Genomic DNA, 26,313 nt, shown 5'->3' with positions numbered 1-26,313 from the left:
CACCTCCACTGAATAATGCTCAGCAATCTGAAGCAGCTGCTCTTTTGTGCACTTATCCAGGGATTCCTGAGATGGAGCAGTAATAAATGCTTCGACTTCAGACATTTTAAAATGTCCTATGCAGCAAACACACAAAAACTAAATAAACAAATTTCACTCAGTGATCAGATAGACACCGACGTTCACCCGTGTGGCCAAAGAGAACTAAGCCCCAACGTGGTTCGGAGTTTCCCCACTATCTAACCAGTACAACTAACTAAGCTCCCCCCTAGTCTTCATGTGGCTAGTTGTGGTGGGTACTTTCGCACTAGAGACCGCTGGATCAGGAAAGCGACTGGTTAATCAGCAACCCTCCCGAAACCACGGACATGCTCCCAAGCAACAGCTTTTCCCACGTTCACCACAACACTACCCCCCAACAGCTCAACGAACCCAAAGGGGAACGTCGCTACAACCTACACGGGAAAACCTCGCACCACCTGACAAGACCACACAGGCAAACCGGCCAATGTCAACCGGACCAGCTGATCACAGAACGAACCACACGCAAACAACAACTGTTTATTTAAATCCAAACAAACTAAGAGTAAAAAAATAATAATAATAATAATAAACAAATATAGTAGGCTACTTGCTTACCGACAAAGTCATCTTCAAGTGCGTGTCTCTTCTGTTATCCAAACAATCCCCGCATCTGCCCAGACAAACCAGAGAACAAAGCCCACTGAGCGCGCCGCACGAGCGCTCCGAACAAACTTCCCGCCTACACACTATACTAAGCAACAAACTGAAATACTAAGTAACAACTATAATTTTCCGTAATCTTACCAAACAATCGCGGTACTAACAGGAAATCACGGCTGGACGAGCCCCCAATTTGTCATAACCCGGCTCAAAGGCCATGACAAATTCAAAGAGGACGCGAAAGATTGCCAAAAGTAAACATTTATTGTAATAACAAGTAGCGCGTGTTGGTCAGTGACATCAGTGATGTAAATGTGGATGAGTGACTGTTGCAAAGTTGAGTGTTGAAAAATAAAGGTAACAGAACATAATATAATCAACAACAAAACAAAGATGTGCTGCTGGCAGGAGTGAGACCAGGTCAGAGCGAGCGAGAGATTCAAAAGGCCGGAGTATTTATCTTCCCACAGCATCTAGCGCAGGTGCTCCCAATCTGGCGCTGATACCTTCAAAGACAAAAGGGAAACAGTGAACTGCCCAAAACCACACAGCAAAACACCCAACTATGCATGGCCGTCACAGATGAGAAACATAGACATCATATAGAGCTAGACGCCCCGCTAACGGGATGAGAAACATAGACATCATATAGAACTAGACGCCCTGCTAACTTCCTACTGGCGCGGACGAGCCGTGGGGCCGCTATCTGAGACCGGTCACTCGCTCCACTCAGTGTAATCTGTTTGACAAGTTACAATGAGCTGTCAGCGAATTTAATTAATCATACCTCTGAAACGAACTGAACTGAACTCATAGCGAACTGAGTTTCACGCAGGTTTTTTTTTTTTTTTGCTGCAAAGGTCATACATGTAGCCCTGATACAGGACACATGGTTCGGCGTATTTTAAAATTCATAGTGGGCTTAACAGTAATAGAATATTCTGATATATGATATAAAGTGACCAGACATCCAAAATCAAAACTTGGAACATAATCCCCGAAAAGGGGGAAAAAACGGGGACATTTCCAGTTTGACTATCAATTTTTTTCTATTTTAAATTAATACTAGGCTATTACTTCTATTCAGAGTTTTATTCCTGTATTTAGCCAGGGACAGGCAACCAAAATACCCCCTGAAACCGGGGATGTCTGGTCACCCTGTGATATGTGATGTAGGCTATGATAGGTAGCCTATTTAGCAAATCACACACTATTATGATAGAGAATTAGAAACAGATAGTAAGAGTAAGGCAAGGCAAGTTTATTTATATAGCACATTTCATACACAATGCTAATTCAAAGTGCTTTACATAGAAGAAATTAAAATAATCAAAAGAAATCAGAATAATTAAAACACTTTAGAATAAAGATAAAATACAGTAGAAACAGTCACAATGGTAATTCAAAGTGTTGTACATAGAATAAATTAAAATAATCAAAAGAAATCAGAATAATTAAAACATAAAATAAAATAGAGTACAAACAGTCGGACGTACAGTGGTACAGTGCTCATTCAGTAAATGCACAGCTAAACAGATGTGTTTTGAGTCTGGATTTGAATGTGACTACTGTAGGAGCACATCTGATCTCTTCAGGAAGCTGGTTCAAGATGGCGGCCGTATTTCTGATTTACTGTTTAGGCTAATAATTCGTAATAACAGTAAACGTTACGCACAAGCGCGGCATATCAAGAAATGTACAAATCAGGAATGTATATCGTGTAGTCTCTCTCTCTCTCTCTCTCTCTCTCTCTCTCTCTCTCTCTCTCTCTCTCTCTCTCTCTCTCGCACGCACACACACTCACACACACAAACGCACACACACACACACACACAGGCGCGGCACAGGCACACACGCACTCCAGCATTAGAATGCAACAACCATTCTTCCTTAATTGTAGCACAGGCACGCAGCGGCCAATTATGTTTGTCAGTCAGCAAAAGTAAAATCACACACTGCTCAATTGAATATAAAGGCAAATGGCTTTCATTAATTCAACCACATTTATCAATTCAATATTAAGCCCAAAATAGTTTTTGACTCACCAATCGGTAGATTATTTGTACATAACATCCATCCGCCGCTCTTTCCTCGTGAAGACGTCGATCACATATTTTCTTTCATACCAGTCTGTTTGAAACGATCGGACAATTTGTGGGCCCTTTTGCTGTACTAACGTTAATCCATCTAAGGCTGGCGTAGACCTCCCTCTTGCTATTAACTCAGATTTTGAATTAAAATCGAGCTTGGAAAAATTTCTTAACTCCGTGATCGCGGCCGGTGCTCTCATTTTGACTTTGAATTTGGCGGGGATTAACCATAGGGGGATTAACTCTTAGGCAGGCTAGCTGTGGTGTAATGACATTAGCTGTGCAAATGTCCAGTAATATCTCGATTTTAATTGGTCCATGTCTGATACGTAACGGAGACGATTACTGGCATAACATATTTACGTCAAAAAAAAAATAAAAAAAAAAATATATATATATATATACGTCCAAAGGCACAGCAGATTTGTGCTTTTTGCCGTACATGTTGAAGAATACAGGATCGAAGTGCGCATGCGCAACATACAGTAAACAAATGCTAGTAAAAGAAAAATGCTAGTAGACAGTAAAAGCACTGCTTATTCTACCATTTTGTTTTTTATTTGATTATGCGTAACTGCTACATTTGTCATCATAACGTCTAAACAATTGGAATAACACACATATTGCATATATAAAAAACGAGAATAAACAGTAAAAAACAATTTTGGCAGGGTAGTGCCTAGTTTGCCTACCCAGACCGCACGTCACTGAAATTTGTGAATTTGTGAAATTCGATCTGCAGATTTTGTTGGAGTTCTTTAATGGTCTAGTGGTAGTTCTTTTGCCAAGCGTGTCAGAGGTTACGGGTTCTAATCCACACTCGGTATGGGTTTTTTTTTCTCATCAAAACTAAATATGTTCATCAGTGGTTACAGTCTATATCAAGCAGGGACACGTTTGTGTGCATTTTATTTTGAGATTTCACCGGAATGAATAGAGAGTCTCCACAACGGCGAAAGATTGAAGAGCGCGTCCGAGTGAAGACTGCGCGAGCCTGTCTCCATGACACTGATTGCCGCGGCAACGAGCGCTCCGCTTGAGTTCAAAAACACCACATTTTAGCGCCAGATCTCTTATTTAATAGTGAATTAAATGAATGCTCTGCTAGTTAACTGGATATGGTTTATTTATTTGTATTAGGTACATCCGTGGTGCTTCAATGTTTCAAAAACTGGTGGGTACAAAATGACTCATGACGAAATCTGGTGGGGACGCGTACCCACCGTCCCCACCGAAATCGACGCCTATGCTTGCAACACTGTTGCTGTTGTATCAGTCAGTGGTTAAATCAGTGTAGCACTCTATAAATGGGACAAATCAATATACGAGATGTCCCGGCTAAAGTGAAAGTGAAAGTGACGGCCAAGTATGGTAACCCATACTTGGAATTTGACCTCTGCATTTAACCCATCCAAGTAAGTGCACACACATTAGGAGCAGAGTAGTGAACACACACTGCAAACGTGGATACACACACCCGGAGCAGCGGGCAGCCTTGAGTGGCACCCGGGGAGCGATTGGGGGTTAAGTGCCTTGCGCAACGACACCTCAGTCATATTCCTGCCGATACTGGAATCGAACCAGCAACTGTTGGGTCACCAGTCCAACTCTGTTACCATTAGGCCATGACTGCCCGCTGTAGTACGTCACAGTTGGCAACCCTAGTGGCTAGGCTAGCCAGTAGTACTACCCGCCTTTATAGTAACAACCTAGATAAAAAAATTGTAACGTTATAATTGTGCCTCTTGTTACTGGATCTCATGTTACAAAAACAAGTTAAATTAAGGTTTTAATGTCAGTTTTTACTTAATTTTAGAGATTCCAGGAAGTTCACAAAAAATTTGCACAGGGTGCAACACCCTAATAAGTGTTGCATACAAGACTTGCCCACTTTGCAAACAACTGCAGCCGTATAAAGCGAAAGTTGCAGCAAAGAGATGCAACTTTCAAAGTAAAAAAATCGAATGGAAGGAGTCAGTAAAGAAAAAATACAACAGGACAGTTGTTCTTAATAGCAGTCATGTGTTGGTAAGATCAGAGTTAAGGATGCTAATATGGTTGAATGAGGTTAAGTCAAATTAACACAGTAAAGTTTAACAGTCAATAGCCATGTTTCCTTGTAATTGTCAAGCAAACTTTTGAAATGTTTTGAAATAGAGAAAAATGTAGTAAATATGAATGTGGCGAGGTGGGCGTGGTTTTGAGAAGTCTGTAGCGGGAGAGGAACGAGCGAGCTGTGCGGTGAGTAAGTAGGTCAAGTGCAGATGATGAACACCTGTGTCTGATTGCAGTGATTGGCGTGGAGAGACCGCATATAAGCCAGCGGGAATGAGAGAGGGAGTGAGAGAGAAGGACTTGGGGCTTGCAAGCGAGACGCAGACTGAGAGCTGGAGGCATACAGCACACTGACAGCTGATACAGCTGAAAGAGTATTCGTCTGAGTGAACAGAGCTGGTACAGTGGAAAGAGTATTCGTCTGAGTGGACTGAGAGCTGTTACAGCGGAAAGAGTATTCGTCTGAGTGGACTGAGAGCTGGTACAGCGGAAAGAGTGTTCGTCTGAGTGGACTGAGAGCTGGTACAGCTGAAAGAATGTTCGTCTGAGTGAACAGAGCTGGTACAGCGGAAAGAGTGTTCGTCTGAGTGAACTGAGAGCTGGTACAGCGGAAAGAGTATTCGTCTGAGTGGACTGAGAGCTGGTACAGCGGAAAGAGTGTTCGTCTGAATGGACTGAGAGCTGGTACAGCGGAAAGAGTATTCGTCTAAGTTGACTGAGAGCTGGTACAGCGGAAAGAGTGTTCGTCTGAGTAGACTGAGAGCTGATACAGCGGAAAGAGTGTTCGTCTGAGTGGACTGAGAGCTGGTACAGCGGAAAGAGTGTTCGTCTGAATGGACTGAGAGCTGGTACAGCTGAAAGAGTGTTCGTCTGAGTGAACAGAGCTGGTACAGCGGAAAGAGTGTTCGTCTGAGTGAACTGAGAGCTGATACAGCGGAAAGAGTGTTCGTCTGAGTGAACTGAGAGCTGGTACAGCGGAAAGAGTGTTCGTCTGAGTGGACTGAGAGCTGGTACAGCTGAAGGAGTGTTCATCTGAGTGAACAGACCTGGTACAGCTGAAAGAGTGTTCGTCTGAGTGAACTGAGAGCTGATACAGCGGAAAGAGTATTCATCTGAGTGGACTGAGAGCTGGTACAGCGGAAAGAGTATTTGTCTGAGTGAACTGAGAGCTGATACACAGGAAAGAGTGTTCGTCTGAGTGAACAGAGCTGGTACAGCTGAAAGAGTGTTCGTCTGAGTGGACTGAGAGCTGGTACAGCTGAAAGAGTATTCGTCTGAGTGGACTGAGAGCTGGTACAGCAGAAAGAATGTGCGTCTGAGTGGGACAGACGACACAGCGCAAGCGGTTTCCCATACACCACATTTCCCATGCTGCCTGTCAGATGGGGATTCAGTGCTGGGCTCTTCTATCGCCACTACTGATGGTTTAATCTGGAAACACTGGTAACCCAAAGGAAGGTTAACCCACAAGTATCATTCTCTTTATTTTTCATATTGATGCAAAGGATGAGCATTACTTTCAGCCATAATAGGATAAAGCAGCATGTGATCACCTAACCCTAACCCTAACTATTACCCAATAGTTTTCTTTTGGAGGGCTGTTGGATTCTGTCACCGTCACCAGTAGCCCTCCACAAGATTCTGTCACCGTCACCAACAGCCCTGCAGAAGATTCTGTCACCGTCACCAACAGCCCTCCAGGAGCTTCTGTCACCGTCACCAACAGCCCTTCACAAGATTCTGTCACCGTCACCAACAGCCCTCCAGAAGCTTCTGTCACTGTCACCAACAGCCCTACACAAGATTCTGTCACCGTCACCAACAGCCCTCCAGAAGCTTCTGTCACCGTCACCAATAGCCCTCCACAAGATTCTGTCACCATCACCAACAGCCCTCCACAAGCTTCTGTCACCGTCACCAACAGCCCTCCACAAGCTTCTGTCACCGTCACCAACAGCCCTCCAGGAGCTTCTGTCACCGTCACCAACAGCCCTCCACAAGATTCTGTCACCGTCACCAACAGCCCTCCAGAAGCTTCTGTCACCGTCACCAACAGCCCTCCAGGAGCTTCTGTCACTGTCACCAATAGCCCTCCACAAGATTCTGTCACCGTCACCAACAGCCCTCCAAAAGCTTCTGTCACCGTCACCAACAGCCCTCCACAAGATTCTGGCACCGATACCACAGGCTCATCAGAAGCCTCAAGACCCCGGGGCCAGACGGCAAAAAAAAGACAAAGAAGTGAAGTATATTTCCTTAATAGTCAGTAATGTCTTATTAGTGAATAATATAATATTATATATAAATATATATAAATATAATATATAAAATATAATATAAAATAATATTACTATATTTAAATAATAAGCGTAGCGTCAGTTCTGGCAGGTCACGTTAGTCAAGCTCGCATCAGCTGATCCACATCTACCTATAGCAGTGTTTCCCAACCGGGGGTACGTGTACCCCTAGGGGTACGTGAGCAGTCCCCAGGGGTTACGTAGGATGATTCTCAAAAGACTAAAACATTTTTTTTAGCCATTGACTATTCTCAAAACATTACATAATATAATATAATTATATAATATATATGATATAACATTATAATCATGTTATAATATTGTCACCCTGTCCTTCCCTCCAAATGTGCTTGTCCGTGGACGCGCGCTGTGTGGCCGCGCAGTAGAGTGACCATAGCAACAGGCAGAGAGGCAAGCTTTGAGTAGAACAAAAGCTAGCTATGGATCAATGGCTAAAAAAACGCGCCGTTCCAAGCAGCAGCAGTGCTAGCGGCAGCTCAAGTGAACCCATGGAAAAAAGAAAAAAAAAAGCTGATAAGTCAAAGTACCGGCAATTTCATGAACAGTATGTCGTTTTCGGTTTCACGTCCACACCTACTGAACCGCCTCAGCCGCTGTGTTTCCTCTGCGGGGATGTGCTCTCTAATAATAGCATGAAACCAGCCCATTTACAACGACACCTAAGTACCAAGCATCTTTCCTGTGTCGGTAAGACAGCAGAGTTTTTTCAAAGAAAACTATCGGAGTTTAAGGGAAGTCAAGAAAAATTAAAGAAAGCGACCACAGTGTCAATCAAAGCATTGGAGGCCTCATATGCTGTGTCGCTACTTATGGCTAAATCCAAAAAGCCATTTACTGTTGCTGAGGAGCTAATTTTGCCTGCTGCTGTAATTCTTGCAGAAACAATGATTGATAAGAAAGCAGCTGATGCACTGAAAACGGTACCATTGTCCAATAACACAGTGTGCCGTAGGATTGATGACATGGCTGTTGATATTGTCGATCAAGTAGTGGAAAAGTTAAAACTTCCTGGTCAATTCGCGCTGCAGTTGGACGAGTCAACAGATGTTAGTGGGGAAAGCAGCTGATTGCGTTTGTGCGATACAGAGACATTTATGAAATTAACGAGCACATTCTATTCTGCAAGAAGCTAAAGGGGAGCACTACCGGTAAAGATGTGTTTCACGTTATCGACACCTTTTTCTCAGAGCACAATCTGGATTGGAAGTTCTGTATTCATGTGTGCACGGATGGTGCAGCATCAATGACTGGGAGGGTGAAAGGGTTAATCGAGCAGATTAAGAAAGTAAACTCCGACGTTCAGTGGAATCACTGTATCATCCACAGAGAGGCACTGGCCAGTAAGAGAATGAGTCCTGAGTTACATGAAGTTTTGAATGACGCAGTGAAAGAGATAAACTTTGTTGAATCGCGGCCTCTGAATCAGGGGCGGAGCCAGACGATGTAAAGATTCGGGGCTTAGCCCAAATCTAGGGGGGTCCAGGGGGATACTCCCCCGGGGAGATTTTTTTCCCATTTACGTCAGCTAAATGCACTATTTTTCAGGCTGTTTGTGATAATAGAATGCCTAAAAATCTATATACTATCTGGGAAAATGATGATAGTTAAACAGTAAAACAAAAAAACCAACCAGTAGAGCCTACAACCTATTTTGTATTTAATTGTTATTAAATACTTATACTTTTTGTTCAGAATTGCTGCATTAAATATAGATGATATTGTGTAATATGTTACGTAAGGGATAATGTATAGCGAGACGGTTGTTATAGCGAATACAACCCCGACAGGCTGATTATGAGTCTGACGCGAAGCAGCCTGAAGGGTTTATATTCGCTATAACAACCGCCTCGCTATACATTATCTCGCTTATTACATGGCTACCTACCAAATAAATCAATAATTTGACACAAAATATTGATTTAAAAAGGAGTTTATTGATTTAAAAACGGTTGTATTGTTTCCGCTAAAGAAAACAGTCCGTTCCGTCTCTGAACGCGTCCATGGCAACGCTCTGTTTTTCATGGCAACGCTCTGTTTTTCATGGCAACGCTCTGTTTTTCATGGCAACGCTCTGTTGTCAAGAAATAACAGACCGCATTCTACATTAGAATTCTACCAAGCCATGTAATAAAGTAAAATAATGATGCGTTGTCCAAAAAGCTTACATATAAAATTGTGGACGGTGATATTCATTTCATTTAATTCATTGCTGCTACTATTTATTAATTATTACTGTTCACTATAACAATTCCATTCATTATATAAATACTAATACGTTTATTACATTATTACAGGCGCATCTCAAAAATGCAAAAATGTATTATAAATAGTGTGCTGCACCACCAGAACAATATGGAGGACCAGCTCTACCATATTTAAAAATAAATACAGAAATAAATAAATGCTCAATAAATAAATAAGCATACAATTAATTGCCCCAAAAATACAATAAACAAATAAATGTAGGTAGAAATTAAATTATACAGTGAGACATAAATGTATATTTCTCTTTTAATTAGCTTCTTTATTTATTCATCTTTGTAATAATTACCTTATTTATTTATTGTTCGTTATAATCTTCAACTTTATTTATTAATTACTTATTTTTTTAAAGTATTTATTTATGTGCATGTTATAATATTTTTGTCTGTTTTATTCTTCCTTTGTATTTTTTTACCCTATTTATTTCTTCAATGATATTTATTTCTGCCTGTCGTTTTTACATTTCTGTATGCATTTCTGCCTCATTATGCAAATGAGGAGGGGCTGTGTCTTAAGGGGTCAACTTCTGCCCATTGGTTGGTTAGCATTTTACTGCATCGGTCGAATCTACATGCCACCGGCCACAGTCACAACAAAGATGGCTACCTACGATGAAGTTGTCAGTGAGCTGAGGCATTTAGCAACTGTTTTTGAAAACAATGCTAACGTTATAAGTATTGACTTTATTATTTTTCGTTTGGATGCTCTGACAGAACGTGTGTTTCAGTTAGCGGCACACATGGACACAGATGTCGACAATGTAGTTTTTCAGAATCTGGAGGAAGCGGCCCATCTTCTTAACTCGGTCGCCAACGTTAATCACACACCTGGGATAGCTGGTCGCCCTGCTTATATGCTGCCTGTGGACGCCGTGGAATGGTGCAATGGCACCAACAGGCAAACCCGCATGTAAAAGTCCTTCCACGGCGTCCACAGGCAGCATATAAGCAGAAATGCTTATCCGGTTCCTCCAGATTCTCAAAAACTACATTGTCGACATCTGTGTCCATGTGTGCCGCTAACTGAAACACACGTTCTGTCAGAGCGTCCAAACGAAAAATAATAAAGTCAATACTTATAACGTTAGCATTGTTTTCAAAAAACAGTTGCTAAATGCCTCAGCTCACTGACAACTTCATCGTAGGTAGCCATCTTTGTTGTGACTGTGGCCGGTGGCATGTAGATTCGACCAATGCAGTAAAATGCTAACCAACCAATGGGCAGACGTTGACCCCTTAAGACACAGCCCCTCCTCATTTGCATAATGAGGCAGAAATGCATACAGAAATGTAAAAACGACAGGCAGAAATAAATAGCATTGAAGAAATAAAATAGGGTAAAAAAATACAAAGGAAGAATAAAACAGACAAAAATATTATAACATGCACATAAATCAATAAGGTAATTATTACAAAGGTCAATAAATAAAGAAGCTAATTAAGAGATATATACATTTATGTCTCACTGTATAATTTAATTTCTACCTACATTTATTTGTTTATTGTATTTTTTGGGGCAATTAATTGCATGCTTATTTATTTATTGAGCATTTATTTATTTCTGTATTTATTTTTAAATATGGTAGAGCTGGTCCTCCATAGAACAAGACTGACAGATTAAATTCTCAGGAAACCTTTGCAGGCGTTTTGAGTTGATTAGCTGATTAGAGATCTTGTCAGGTCGTATAAAAAAATTATTTGTTCTAAAATTCTAATACATTTTGAGATTACTACTTCTGGAGTTTTGATTTCCATGAGCTGTAAGCCCTTATCAAGATTAAAACAATAAAAGGCTTGAAATATTTTACTTTTTATGTAATGAATTTAGAATATATTAAAGATTTACTTTTTTAATTAAAGTATGAGGGGGAAAAATAACTTATTAACGATATTGATGCATCTGTAACGTTACTTGTAATTGTTGTCATCAGGAGGAAATATACTTTCTCATGTCTTTCTAATCTTCTTTAGCACTATATTTCTCAATTAGTCTCTCTTCTTATCCCACTAATGTGCCAAGATTAGATGTACCCCCCAAATCATCAAACAAATCATCCGCCCATCTCTATTAGCAACTAATTTCTCTTAATAACACCTAACGATAACTCGCTAGCTAGCCAGCAGCAATACAATCACTTAACTCAAGTGTTAAGTTACAACAGCGGATTCACAAACCTGTAACACTTGTCCGCGGTTCGTCTGACGCTGCTTCTGAATCTCTCTCCGGCCGGTGAGGTTTAGTTTTCTGTATAAAAAACTTTGTTATGTCCATATTAAGCTCGCTACGACGCCAGTGAAACATACAAAAAGCCCGCCAGCAGCCAGCCCCTGATGACAACGACGACGAATTTCTTCTTCGTTAGTTTTTATTGGCAGTTGGCAAACAAGCTGAGTGATGCGTGATGCATTACCGTCCGCATCCACGCACGGTAATAGAGATTTTGTTTCATTTTTTGCCGCTCCAGTCAGAAAGACTGAGATAAAATGAAAACAAGTTGAAGTTATTTTAAAAAACCTAAAAGATTCGGGGCTTTTGACAAAACATTCGGGGCTTAAGCCCAATTAGCCACCCCCCCGCTCCGCCCCTGCTCTGAATCACAGACTGTTTGAAAGGCTCTGTCATGACAGTGGCGCTGAGCGCCAACAGCTACTGCTTCACACCGACGTACGTTGGCTATCGAAAGGGAAAGCACTACAGAGGCTTTTGGAGCTGCAAAACGAAGTAAGCGCTTTTCTGGCAGAACACTCACATCCCCTTGTTGTTATGTTGGAGAACAGTGACTGGGTAGCCCGCCTTGCATATCTTGCTGATTTTTTTAGCAAACTGAACAACATGAATTTAATTTTACAGCGTAAAGACACACACATCCTAAACATGTATGACAAAGTGTGTGGATTCATGAAGAAGATCAAACTGTGGGAGAGTAAATGTGAAGATGGGGACACAAGTTGTTTCCAGCAGCTCAACAGCTATCTTTCTGCAGGTGATGTTGACAGAGCTTCTATACTGCAATTAGTAAGCACACATTTATCCAAACCCAACAGTGAGTTCAACTCCTACTTCCCTGATATTGAAAGCAAGTCTGCCAAACTTGACTGGGTCCGTAATCCTTTCATGACTGAAAGTACGGATAACAACATTCCTACCAGACTACAGGAAAATCTGCTGGATGTGTCCTCAGACCGTGGACTGAAGGTGAGGTACTCAGCAACAAACCTGTCACAGTTCTGGTGTGATGTGGAGAAGGAATATCCTGATTTGGGGAAACATGCACTGAATGAACTCCTGCCATTTGGATCTACATATTTATGTGAAGTGACATTTTCATCCATGGCCGTAATCAAGTCCAAGACCAGGAACAGACTCAACTTGGAGAAAAGCCTGATAGCTGCTGTTGCCACACTGCCCCCAAGACTGACCAAGCTTATGAGTGAGAGACAGGGTCAAGTTTCTCATTGATTGGTGAGTCATTTTGTGTCATACACAGGTCTAAACATATTTAGAGTAGGCTGCTACTATGTACAAAGTTTTCTCCATGTCGTAATCTGCGTTCCTCTCAGATTGGTCTCTTGGTTGTTCCCAAGACACAGCTTCGTTCTGTGATAGAGAATTTTCTTCCTATGCTTTGGAATTCAAATACATTAGTGACTTTTAAATATTTTCTCAAAACATTTTATTTTATGATTGCTTTTACTTGATTATTAATTTTCTTTTCTTCTTATTTTTGTATTTAAAGTGTGTATTTTTCTCTGTTGTTATGTTTGACTGTAAAGCGCTTTGACAAAGCAACTTTTAAAGGCGCTATATAAAATAAATGTATTATTATTATTATATAAAATGTGATCTTTGTTCCCTTTCAGTCGAGAACGTCAGACGTAGTCGACGGTCGACTGAATTGGGAGATCGCTAGAGAGCCTGTCTTCTTCGAGTACTATTGAACGAGCCAATGTAATTGGCGTGCGTGATTCGCATCACACACTCCGCCCCCGCGGCGCGGGTATAAATACGGAAGTGGATGCACGCACTAGTCGCCTTTCGCTTCGGAGCCGATCGTTTGATGTCTCTGAGAGTGCTGTTGTCTACAACGAGCGAGTGTGTCGGTGTTCTTCAGGAAGACTCTCCCAGTGCTGGTGTTCTACAGCGCGAGTGCAGCGGTGATCGCGAGCTTTGAGCACTCAACTGCTGTTTTAACAGCAACAAATTTCTAAATGTTTGTGTGTGTTGATGGCTGGTTAGAGGGCGGAAAAGTGAGTGCTTCACTGTTTCAGTTCTCTGTTCAGTGTTGCCGCGGTCATTCCCCTGTGTGCTCCGGCACTGGTGACGGTCCTATTTTCTGAAAGAGCAACACGGGTGCGTTTGCGTCTTTTTCAAGATGTCATTCCGCCCGTGCGTTTCTGGGTGCGGTCGTTCCCTGTCTCTCTCTGATGGTCACAACTGTTGTGTCACGTGTTTGGCCTTACAGCACGCTGAGACAGCTTTTGTGGACAGCTCATGTTTTCACTGTGGGAACATGACTGTCGCAGTGTTGAGGGCGAGACTCGCCTTCGTTCGCGGAGAGCGAGTCCCCATTACCATGCCCCACCCTCGGGTGCTGTGTGGGATGGGTGACCGGAGGATAGTGTTGGATGTCCCGCCCGGTAACCATTCCCTGTGGGCTCCTCACTCCTCCCTTCCACTGCAACCACTGGAGCCTCCTGTGTTGTCTGCTGGTCCATCTGTAATGGGTGGGCCAGCGATTTCACTCGGGGCTCCCCTGGAGGACAGGACGCCGATTGCAGCATCGGAGGGTGAGCTGACTTCTAGAGATGATGACTCGGCTGCATTGTCTCCCTCCGGGAGTTCAATGTTGCCCGAGCCGGATCCAGAATTATCAGCTATGCTGAAACGGGCCGCCGAGGCTGCCGGGCTCGAGTGGAACCTCCACCGTGTCCCGTTCAGTCTCGGTTGGAATCTGGAGTTTGGTATCTTGGGGCGGGCCGCGCTGGTTCTCAGCTCGCCGCCCCAGTGCCTTTCTTTCCCGAAATGCATGGAGAGCTTATCAGGTGGTGAACAGCATCTTTCTCTGCCAGAAACTGCCTGAATAGCTTTCCCCCCCTCATTACCCTTGATGGAGGAACGGTGAAGGGTTGCGAGGTGTCCCTCCATTGGAGCGGTCTGTCGACACAGGTGTCCGGCGGCCGCTGCCTTTTGGGGGGATCCTCGTCTCCCCCCTAAGGCCTGTGAGTTTCGTCTGTTCCGACGGGCAGAGCTTACAAAGCCTGTGGGCAAGCCCCTTCCTCTTGCGTGCCATGGCGTTGCTGCAGGCTAGGGCACCCATGGCATGCACAAGGGTAATCCAGACCGTGCGCTCATAGGTGAGCACCGCACTGCATCCGACCTCACCCTCCGGGGTGCGGGTGTCGTAGCGTGCGTGATCGGTCTGGCGATGTCCACCTTCGTGGTCCAGTAGCGCCTTCGTTGGCTCAGCCTGGTTGGTATGGCGGATGCGGACAAGGTTCGGTTCCTGGTCTCCCCAATTTCCCAGGTTGGGCTGGTCGGCGACGAGGTGGAGAACTGCATCAAACAGTTCTCTGCCGCTCAAGCGCAGACGGAGGTCATCCGGCACATCCTGCCCCGGTGGCCAGCTGCTGCCTCCACCCGCCGCCGGTGGCAGCTCCTCCGCCTGCTCGTCGCCGTGGGTGTTCTCCGGCCGCCGCTCCTGCTGGCCCTCCGCAGCAGCCTCCACCCAGGCCTCAGCATGGAGCCGGCCGCAGTAGAGACGCCCAGCCCGCTCCAGGCGCTGCCAAGCCAGGTGGCAAGCGACAGCGAAAGCATTCCGGAGCGGGCCGCCCAGGTATGGATGAGATGCTCTTGGAGTGGCACGATCACTCCCTCCCCCCGGGTGAGGGCCGGGTGGAGCCTTTGTTTGTGTGTGTGTCTGTTCCGCCGCTGGCTCCCTAAAAAAAAAAAAAAAAAAAAGCGGAGCAAGCGGTACCCACACTTCAAAGAGAGAGCAATTTCATCTGTTCCTGGGTCCCGAGAGGGCCAGTCTGGCGGGTATGACCCTGTATAGCCTTACACCCCTCAGCTCCCCCTTGGTCGCCAGCAGGCAGCTTGGTGCGTTCGAGGACCCGGTCATCCGCCTTCTCACGCGCCCCCTGCCGCTTGTGGAGACAGGTAAGTGTTGCACAGCACACTAACACCACTCTCTCTACTTTGCTGCCCCACCTCAGGCTCGGCTACCCCGCTCAAGTCAGTGATAGTCATCACATTAGGTGTTGAGCAGACGTGCTCCTGAAAATTCAGTGATATTCATCACACCGAGTGTTGAGCAGTGCTCCTGACTTGTGCGTGCTTATCTTGTCCTGCTGGCGAAGGATTTGATATAGCCGCTTCTCCAGCCGGTACGAAGGCCAGTTGTAAACTCGTTCTTCGTGCTACTAGGGGGTGGGTCGTGACCTTCTTGGCCCAAGATTGGTCTGCAGCTTTGACCTGAAAGACATGTGCTTCAGATCTCTACCTCCCGCACCGCAGGCCATCCTGTGTGTTGCGTCTAAGGGTGGAGTATCAGTACAGTGTCCTTCCCCTCGAGTGCTCCAGAGCCCGTTGGGTCTTCAGGTCAACTGGAAGAGAGTAATCTCGCCCACGGGCTGAGTATCTCTTTTCTAGTTTTGGAGAGGTACTCGGTCCAACATGTCTCTCCAATGAGAATGTGTTCAGCTGGTGTTGAAGTGAGAAAGGGTCCCACTGAAAGAACTTTCAGAGGCTCCTGGGGTATATGGTAGTCGCTGCCTTTGGCTCCCTCCATATGTGACCGCTTCAGCGCTAGCTTCACGATCGAGTCCCGAGGTGACCGTGGCAGAGCAGCTCACCCTGTGTGACTATAGTTCATCCCGGTCTGCTGCCAAACCCTCTTCAACAGAGGGGCCATGTACAAAGGGCGTGTTTTAACGGGGGCCTGGGCGTCCCCCGACTACACGGGCATTCGTGCCTCGAGTTGTTAGACATTGCGGGTGTCACAAACTCTCCCGTCACCTCCTCCTTGGAGTCAGACGCTTCTGAGGGCGCCTTGTTCCACTCCTCCCGCTTACTCAATCGTGCCGCCATCGAGCCTCACGACAGTTATAGCCAGGGCAAGTGGAGACTCCATCCGCTGGGTCCGCTGGGTCTTGACCATTCCGGGGCCGCTCAATTGCCCCCCCGGTTTTATTTTTCCGCCAGTGTTTGGGTAAACCGAGCGGACTACCCTTGGACAAACACTGGGTCTCAGCTGCCCCGGGGGCCCGCAGAATACGTTTAACCCCAGTGAGCCTTCTAAGAAGTGACTGCGACTCAGGGTCGCCTTGCGCATGCTCAAGTCAGTGAGATCATCACACTTCATGTTGAGCAGAGTGGCTCCTGAAACTCAGTGAAGTTCATCGCACTCAGGTGTTGAGCAGCAATGCTCCTGTAGCTCAGTGATTCCATCACAGGTAGCTCAGTGAATTCATCACACGCAGTGCTGAGCAGAAATGCTCCTGGTGCTCAGTGAAGTTCCTCGCACTCAGGTGTTGAGCAGAAATGCTCCTGAAGCTCAGTGAGTTTATCACACTCAGGTGTTGAGCAGTAATGCTCCTGAAGCTCAGTGAACTTGTCACACTCAAGTGCTGAGCAGAAATGCTCCTGTCGTTCAGTGAAATTCTTCGCACTCAAGTGTTGAGCAGAAATGCTCCTGAAGCTCAGTGAGTTTATCACACTCAGGTGTTGAGCAGGAATGCTCCTGAAGTTCAGTGAACTTGTCACACTCAAGTGCTGAGCAGAAATGCTCCTGTCGCTCAGTGAGGTTCTTCGTACTCAAGTGTTGAGCAGAAATGCTCCTGAAGCTCGGTGAGTTTATCACACTCAGGTGTTGAGCAGGAATGCTCCTGAAGCTCAGTGAACTTGTCACACCCAAATGCTGAGCAGAAAATGCTCCTGAAGCCCAGTGATCTTCACATGTTGTGTTGAGAAATGCTCCTGTCTTTTGCGCCCGTCACTTGCACCTACGTGTCAAGTCAGGAGAGGAACAGGTCTTCATAGTTGCCCCTTATTGGCCCAACTAGACCTGGCTCCCATCAACAGCCTTCCTGACTTCCCCGGAAAACTCTTCGGGGGCGGGGCACGATGGCACACGCGTTCTTCCCCCGGGGATTCCGGGCGGTCTTACATCTGAACGCGGAGGTTCAGGTGGCTATCACAAGAATGTGTGATAGTTACCATCACTTCTGCGAGCACCCCCTAGAATGGGGTAGCGTGCTTACGCCTTTAGAAGTGGAACCTAGTCGTTGAGTGCGTTTTCTCTCCAGAGGAGATCCTGAAAGCTTTCGATCACTTCAGTGCTCTCTTTCCTGCAAAATGGGTTGCAGTAGGCTGTTTTCCTAAATCACCCTCAAAATGATGTTGCCTCGGTGTTTAAACGACGCTCATCGTGTTGCAGAAGTATGCAGAAGCACGTTCTGATCGTCAGGTTCCTGAGGAGCAAGGTCTTGTAAATCCTTGTGTCCCTCTTTATCCTCTTGGGCCTTGTCCCTGGTGCGACTGCACTGCAGAGACCGCCCCTGAGCCACTGCAGGTAGTGAGTTAAAAATTCTGTTATATCAGTTCTCCTGCTCGCGTGGTCTCTACTAGAGGGTAGGGACTTGCTCGCTTTCGGTCAACGTATTGTGCCTGGAGTCTGGGCCGGCTAACTCTCACAAGCTGAGACCCCGGCTCGGATTGTGCCCAAGGTTCCTACCTCTCCCGTAATAGGAGCAGGTGGTGAGCCTGCAAGCGCTGCCCTGGAGGAGGCAGATCCAGCCCTGGCTTCTCTGTCCGTTTGCTTGGACGTGTACAGAATGCAAGTCATAGACCTCAGACCAGCTCTTCAAATATCTGTTGGAATTCAGCAGAGAGGGAAGGCTGTTTCCATGCAAAGTTGCACTTAGTGCTTGCCTTCATTTCGGCAAAGATCCGAGATGCAACATGTCCACTTAGGTGTTGAGCTCCTCTATGATGAGTGTAAAGTGCTCCGCCTGGGCGTTGACGATATACTTTGCTAAACAGATTCTAGAGTTGGGGGCTGGACGACACCTAGTTGAACCGCTGCTTCCCGTGGGCTCCCTTCTCATGAAGCCAGTTTCACCGTGAGCCCGGTTCAAGTGTCGGCTTGCTGCGCCATTCCCCTCCTATGGACTGGATACGTGCGCCTTTCTACTCCAGTTGAGTTCCCTTAAAATTGAACCCTGTTGAGTTCCTCCACACCCCTCCGACGTCGGACGTGCGGAACGTCTGGTGTTAGGCCTACCACTCGTAAGCAGTGTGGAACCTGTGTTAGGCTGGGTCCATATGTTGCGGTCCCTTCGGTGACCCCATATGTGTATTCTTCCACGATACGGCTCCCTGCGGTGAGCCCGTGTCTTCCCTCGGCAGAGCCTCTCTGCCGTCACTGTCCGGTGTGTCTCCCCCCGTCTTAGGCTGGAGCCACCCCAGTGACATTCCATTTGTTAGACTGCCCGGTTTCCGCCCAGTTCATATGTGTATTCTGCAGAGGTGTGGACTCGAGTCATGTGACTTGGACTCGAGTCAGACTCGAGTCATGAATTTGATGACTTCAGACTCGACTCGACAAAATGTACAAAGACTTGCAACTCGACTTGGACTTTAACATCAATGACTCGTGACTTCACTTGGACTTGCGCCTTTTGACTCGAGAAGACTTGCTAATTCCCATGAAAACTGGGGAAAAATTTTTTCACACGGCCGCGCCGCTCTGTTTATCTGCATCTGTGAAAAAAATGTGCGCCACCTGTATGCATGCAGAGAGCGCGCGCGCTGCCTGCACGACATCCAATCACTGCAGTCCCACGTTGTTTTGATTCGACAGCATCTAAGCAGGCACATTGCAAGACAACCAATGAAGCGCAACAAGCAACTACGCGCCAGTTGGCAAAATGATACCGAAGATAGTTTCGTTTGGCTATAAAAATTACGAGGTAGTCGACAAAAAACGAGTTGCAATTTGCAAAACATGCGGGTCGAAGATTACTGACGGAGCTGCCACAACGTCCAACTTTGTTCGACACCTGAAGTTGCACAGAGAAAGGTAAGTTTTGAATGAATGCTAAGCACCTTATCGGATGTACCGTAGCTTACTAGCTAGCTGCTGCATTTATTTACTGTATCAACGAGACAGTAAACGCACGTCTCCCTTGCTGGTTCATGCTTACAAAAATAGGTATTTTTGAACCTGGATTATATGAGGTACATGAGTGTAGCAAGATGGAAAACCTCGCCAACATCATGTCAACGTCCGTTTTAGAGGACAACTGAATTTCTACCTTGCTGCTAGACGGATAAACACAAATGTATATCTCAGTCTCTCCAACACACATGAGACAAAAACAGGCCTTCCAGTTTTACTCTTTCAATTATTCAGTTTCAGAGTTGCTGGTGTGCTGCCTCATTGAGGTCGTTTCTGTAATTTTGGTTAATCACAACTAAGCTGAACTGTGGCTGAAGACATCAAATATCACAATTAAACAATGAATGAGGGAGCAGTAGTCGACCTGCAATTTCTGTGTGATGCAGCAAGGCACCATGGAATCTGGTGTTCAGGAGAGAGTGAACTGTAGGTCTGTGAGGCAGTGTATAATAAAATAACGATTATAGTAGTAATGTTCAGAGATGCAATAGATTATTATAGTGCAGTTCTTAACTAATGGGAATATTTTTTAACTTATTTTTGGTTTAGTCAGTTTACATTTTTTTTAAAGTAACTTTAGTTATTAAATTTATTCAATTATTTTGTTTTGCTATACTTTTCATGCCAACTTGCCATGGCCCCCCTTGCGGCACCCAGGGGTCCCCGTCCCCACTCTGAAAACCACTGCTATAAAGCATATGACTTCAGTTTCTTGAGGGAAAGGGCTTTCTTATGACTTTTGAAGCAGTGAAAATATTCTTAATATTGCATACACTGAAACTGAAATGTATTATCGTATATCGTAGTGTACAATAGACAATGAATATTAACAACATTGATATGAGTAAAGAGTAGTTTCAAATACAACATGTGTGGCTATAAGGGATTTTCTGACATCTGTTTCATATTCTTCTCTGTTACAGGTATGAAGAATACCAGATGAACAAAAGCATCGTAGATGAACCACAACAGCCTTTAATCTCACAATTCCTGGACACTCGTGTAGGGCGTTACAGCCTGAGCCACCCACAGCAGAAGGCCATCTCCAATGCGATACTGTCTGACTTGATTATTGATTGCAATTTCCCTCTGTCTATTGTGGAAAATAAGAGCTTTCGTCACTTTCTGGCTGTGCTGGACAGCAAGTATACCCCAGTCTGTCGCCGAACGCTGACCACAAAAACAGAGAGCCTTGCTGAGGAGAGACGTTCAAAGTTAAAAACTCAATTGAGCAACACTGACCATGTTTCAGTCACTGTGGACATTTGGTCTGATCGAAAGATGAGGGGATTCCTTGGTGTCACTGTGCACTGGATGGAGAGAGATGCAGAGAGGGTACAGCTAAAGACTAATCTCTTGGCCTGCAACCGCTTCAAAGGCTCTCACACAGCGGAGCGCATCTGTGACCAATTTGAGGCAATATGTGATGAATACAACATCAAAGCTAAATTGGACTATATCATTAGTGACAATGCTGCTAACATGCGCAAGGCATTTACTGTCTGCTTCCCCAGCGAAAAGGAGGAAGATGATGATGCTGGAGATAATCTTGATGATCCTGAGCTATGGCATGACTTAACCCTAGAAGACCAGCAAACTGTCAATACTGCTATGGCAAAGAAACAGCGCCTGCAGTGTTTTGCACACACATTGCAGCTGGTTGTGGGAGACGGTTTGAAAGAAACAAAAGTGGCATGTCCTTCTCTCTCCAAGTTATCAAAACTTAGCTCGCTGCTCCACACAAGCACAACGTTTAAAGACATCTTTGATGGTGAATTTGGGGAGCACAGAGGCATCCCTGCTGCAGTGAGCACGAGGTGGAATTCCACACTGCGGCAGGTGAAAGCAGTCCTTCATTGTGATCAGCAAAAGCTCTGCGCAGTTCTTGAGAAGGCCGGGCATAAAGAACTGTCATTCACTCCACGAGAGTGGAATCTGCTGAAGGAGTTGGTGGACATCTTGAAACCGTTCGGAGAAGCAACTGATTTGACACAGGGGGAGAAAGTCATTACAATCAGTGCAGTTGTTCCATCTGTCTTGTCCCTCAATCACCATCTTGAGAAGCTGAAGCCTCAAGTTCGTTTCCTGAGCGGCCTGGTCAGAGGTCTGCAGGCATCCCTGAAAAAAAGATTTCTTGGGATCTTCATTAATGTGAAAATGGCCCAGTCTCAAGAAGGGATCACTGCTCCCTTTTCAGACACAGTCTATCTGAAAGCAGCTGCCTTGGATCCAGCCTTTTGTCTGCTGTGGATTGAGCCCCATGTGCTGGTCAACCGTGACATCAAGGCAGAGGTGGCACAACGAGTTAAAGGTAAATATTATTGACTTGCAATGCAACTTAAATGCAACGTAAAATAATTTGATCTTAATCTGATCTAGGATCTAATGTGATATTATTCTGACTTTAACAATTTTCAGTCTTGCACAGTATCATCAACATTAGTAATGGTAATAAGGGCTCTTTTGTTTCTGCTGTTGTGACACATTTTTTTTTAGAATTGATCCTGCAAGATGCTGCAGAGACGGAGCAACCTGTGCCTGTGCCGGTGCTTGCTGAAGAAGAACTAGAGGACATGGAAGGAGAAGGTCTGTTTGCTGCATACCATAAGAGACAGAAAAGGGATGTTGAGACCCCACCAGCAGTACAGCTAAGTCACTACATTAACATGGCAGAAGGACAGAATGCCCTTTTGTTCTGGGCACTGAACAGTAAGACTCTTCCTTCACTCTTTCAAGTTGCCATCCGAGTCTTGGCAGTGCCTGCTTCTAGTGCTCCTGTGGAGCGAGTCTTCAGCCATGGTGGCATCATTCTGCGTCCCCACCGCGCACAAATGACTGACAGACTTTTGGCCAATTTAATCTTTTGCAAATGCAATGCAGTATAGGGGCCTCCCTCCACCTGTCCACAGCACACATGCGCACACACACTCACTCTCTGCTGATCACCTGTCCACACAGCTCTCCCTCTCTCTCTCTCTCTCTTTCTCTCTCTCTCTCACTCACTCTCTGCTCATCACCTTCCACACAGCGCTCTCTCTCTCTCTCTCTCTCTCTCTCTCTCTCACTCACTCACTCTCTGACTCTCTGCTCATCACCTTCCACACAGCGCTCTCTCACTCTCTCTCTCTCTCTCTCTCTCACTCTCTGCTCATCACCTTCCACACAGCGCTCTCTCACTCTCTCTCTCTCTATCTCACACTCTCTCTCTCTCTCTCTCTCACTCTCTGCTCATCACCTTCCACAGAGCTCTCTCACTCTCTCTATCTCACTCTCTCTCTCTCTCTGCTCATCACCTTCCACACAGCGCTCTCTCTCTCTCTCGTTCTTGTTTTTGAGGAGTGAGGATTTTGATGACATGTTTAAAAACGTTTAGGCTAAAAGGACCCATGTCTATTTGAAAGTTAAACTTCCGTATTGCTATATTGTTCTAGTGCAATATGCTGTTGAAATACAAGCATTTTTTGTGAAAATAAAATTCTGTTTTTTTTACTGTATTTGATTAATGTCATTGTATAAAAAGAGGTTTAAATAAATACAAATCTTACAGACATACATGATTTGTATACATTTTATTTCTATGGTAAGAGGACTTGAAATGACTCGAAACTAAAATGGTAGGACTTTGGACTCGACTTGAGACTTGTTGGCTTTGACTTTTGACTCGACTCGGGACTTGCCTCATCTTTGACTCGACTTGACTCGGGACTCGAGGGCAAAGACTTGAGACTTACTTGTGACTTGCATAACAATGACTTTGTCCCACCTCTGGTATTCTCCACATTACCTCCCTCTGGGTTGGATGTGGCTTCCGCAGCGTCCCTTCCTTCCAACGTACGGGGAACGCTTTCCCAGTGGTCCTGTAGGAACAGCAGTGACTTCCCTGGCCTAAGCCCTGTCCTTCCCCGCCTTAAGTTTGCGGGGGCATCAGGAGGCTTTGGTTTAGGCACTGGAAGGTGGCAGCGTTAGTGGCGTGTTCAATGGGTGATCCCAATTCAGTCGACCGTCGACTACGTCTGACGTTCTCGACTGAAAGGGAACGTCCTGGTTGCGTATGCAACCCACCGTTCCCTGAAGGAGGGAACGGAGGACGTAGTCCCCTTGCCACTACCGCTGGACCACCGCTGACCCCGGGTTACTCTCGGCTCCTCAGCGAAAAGCGACTAGTGCGTGCATCCACTTCCGTATTTATACCCGCGCCGTGGGGGCGGAGTGTGTGATGCGAATCACGCACGCCAATTACATTGGCTCGTTCAATAGTACTCGAAGAAGACAGGCTCTCTAGCGATCTCCCAATTCAGTCGACCGTCGACTACGTCCTCCGTTCCCTCCTTCAGGGAACGGTGGGTTGCATACGCAACCAGGACGTTTTTGTATAATTGGTCTGGACATGTGAAGATGTGAAAAAGTCATACAAATATTGAACAAAGACAAGTATTATATTATAAGAGTTATTATAGGAAGTAAAAATATCATTATTTACAGGTAAATTCAGGTATCACCTAAAATTTACACCAAATCTAAAAATCACACCGATCACATAACCTTGTGGGGGTACTTCAGGCAGGATAAAATGTTTTGGGGGTACAGTACCCTAAAAAGGTTGGGAACCACTGACCTATAGGAATACGATGCCTATCACTGTACAAGCTCCAATGTAAGCTCCTTCAGTATTATCAGCAGCCAAGCGTTTCTAAGGAGCTAACTACCCTTCCCCAGATCCACCTCTCATCAGTCAGGATTTGGCATGCTGATTCCCCCTGAATCTGACTAAAATTCTCTAATTATGTTGTACATTAAAAATAATTAATGATATCTGCAATGCATTTGTGTTGGTTATTTTCTGTTATGGCTGCTCTTATCTATGCTAGGCTTCATGGAAGCACAGGGAGTTCTTGCCCAGAACAGAACTATATCGCCAATTCAAACTGTATGCTAACTGTCAATCATATTTGACGATAGTGGTCCTGACAGAAGTAGTGTTTAATAAAATGTGGTATCTTGTATATTCTTTATACAGATCCAGTCCAACAGAGGGTAGCCAGCAAGATGAAGCAAAAACAAAAGTGTTAAGTAAATTTATGAAGCAAAAACAAAAGTGTTAAGTAAATTTTCTTTATTTAAAATGATATGATGTATCAACTACAGATTGATTCAGTTTGGTATTTGGTAACAGTTTGTCACAGTTTGGTATTGTCTATACTGGTATATTGGTATACTTATTTCAATGTTATATTGCCTATCTTTCAGATGAGTGTCCAGAATGTTGTAGGAGAGTGAGGCAAAACAACTTTGAGTACTCCAAGGTTTTGAAAAGAAGAGTGAGAGAGGTTCGTCTTTCTAAAGCCTTTTCAAACTGTCTTGCTTTATATCGATGTACTCGCATTCACTCGTTATTAATATTTTAAACCTTTTTGATTCTACAATGATCTGACCCTGTGTCAGCTGGCTAAAAACGGTTTGGTGGACATGTGGCCTAAGACTGCTTTAAAAAATATCTGCATTGTTTGAGCCCTTGACTCTACAACTGAATGTTTGGAGAACAATAATCTGTATTTAGTGTTCATGCGGTGAGCACTAATGTAACCAGTTTTACAAACAAGATGCATACGAAGTTTACTTTACAATAACGGAAAAGAATTTGGCTCATATGATGTAGACTGCTATCCAATCAATACTTCGGTTACAAACCTTCTAATATGTAGAAAACGTCTTAAATAAATTAAGGTATTACATACTGTAGTAGTTTTTAAATATGTTTTGGTAGGTCTAAATTATTCTGGAATTTATTTACCAGTACTTTTTGTAGTTATTTGTTGTCTGTCTGTCTGACCAATATGAAACCTACAACTGCACACACAGTTCTGTAAATTAATGTACTTTGCAAGTACTTATTCGACTTTGATTTTCCTTCATAGCCTTCATACTTTTTTGCAAGTATTGAAGTGAAATAGTTATTAAATTTTATTCATAATGTTCTTAAAAATGTATTTAAAACCTTACATTTTACTTGTTGAAACTTGCAGAAACCCTGAAAAAATAAATGCATAGATAAAAAAAAAAAAGCTTTGAATATGTTGGTAAAGTTAACATGAATTGAAACTGTCACAAGGTTTTGATGTAATTTACTAGAACACTCAGACGTATGATATTGTACTGTACGACTTTGAAACACCATCTTACAGAAGTAAATTGTATTGTTTAAATGTTATTACATGTTAAGATTTCCAACAAAGTATGTTTTGAGGACTCCTGACTCTTTTTTTGTGTTTATTCTATAGGGAACAGAAGATGTCCTCATTTGTTGGGTTCCATGCAAGACCTGGTAGGTGTACTAGTGTACATTTTATTACATACACACCGTACACAACAGTTTTAACATTAACAATGTCAACAGTTACTGAAATGTTTGAATATTTTTTAATAGTTATATTTCATAAAATGATATACCATTTTGCTAGCCTGACAGAGTTACTCAGCAAATGTACATTTTTTACTCAAAACGTTGTCTCTTTACAGTGGGACCAAATGGAAGGACTCCTGGGAGCACTCCTCCCTTCTTGAAGAATGAATAAAAAAAATTTTTTGTTAATTTTAAAATTATAATGAATAAAATAACTACAAACATAAACAAAGTTATTGGCTTGTTATTCATTGCCTTAATTTGTATATGCAATATACAGAACATACATATAATTAGAAATAACATAATTAAAAATCCTATGTCAGT

The 26,313-nt window shown here is 44.3% G+C and overlaps 1 protein-coding gene and 1 long non-coding RNA gene across 3 annotated transcripts; both read left to right on the top strand.

Moving 5' to 3' along the window:
- Nucleotides 1-4,589: 4,589 nt before the first annotated feature.
- Nucleotides 4,590-5,493, top strand: LOC143703466 (uncharacterized). Of its 2 annotated transcripts, none has more exons than XR_013191079.1 (3): nucleotides 4,590-4,885; nucleotides 5,110-5,203; nucleotides 5,388-5,493. It is a non-coding gene; the product is annotated as an uncharacterized LOC143703466 (long non-coding RNA). The 2 variants fall into 2 exon arrangements; XR_013191073.1 differs by having other exon boundaries at nucleotides 4,591-4,885; nucleotides 5,308-5,493.
- Nucleotides 5,494-6,197: 704 nt separating this feature from the next.
- LOC143704390 (uncharacterized) lies at nucleotides 6,198-26,247 on the top strand. The gene is made up of 6 exons (XM_077197437.1): nucleotides 6,198-6,206; nucleotides 6,413-7,070; nucleotides 24,604-24,651; nucleotides 24,834-24,913; nucleotides 25,865-25,908; nucleotides 26,103-26,247. Exons 1-6 carry the CDS (start codon nucleotides 6,198-6,200, stop codon nucleotides 26,152-26,154), a joined length of 891 nt encoding a protein of 296 aa, XP_077053552.1. The 3' UTR covers nucleotides 26,155-26,247.
- Nucleotides 26,248-26,313: the final 66 nt, after the last annotated feature.

Source organism: Siphateles boraxobius, unplaced genomic scaffold (assembly GCF_051911475.1).
Source record: "Siphateles boraxobius isolate OS27281-9 unplaced genomic scaffold, OSU_SipBor_1 11, whole genome shotgun sequence".
NCBI classification, from domain to species: Eukaryota; Metazoa; Chordata; class Actinopteri; order Cypriniformes; family Leuciscidae; genus Siphateles; species Siphateles boraxobius.
The sequence above is the reverse complement of the archived record's forward strand: the minus strand, read 5'-3'. Positions and strand labels throughout refer to the sequence as shown.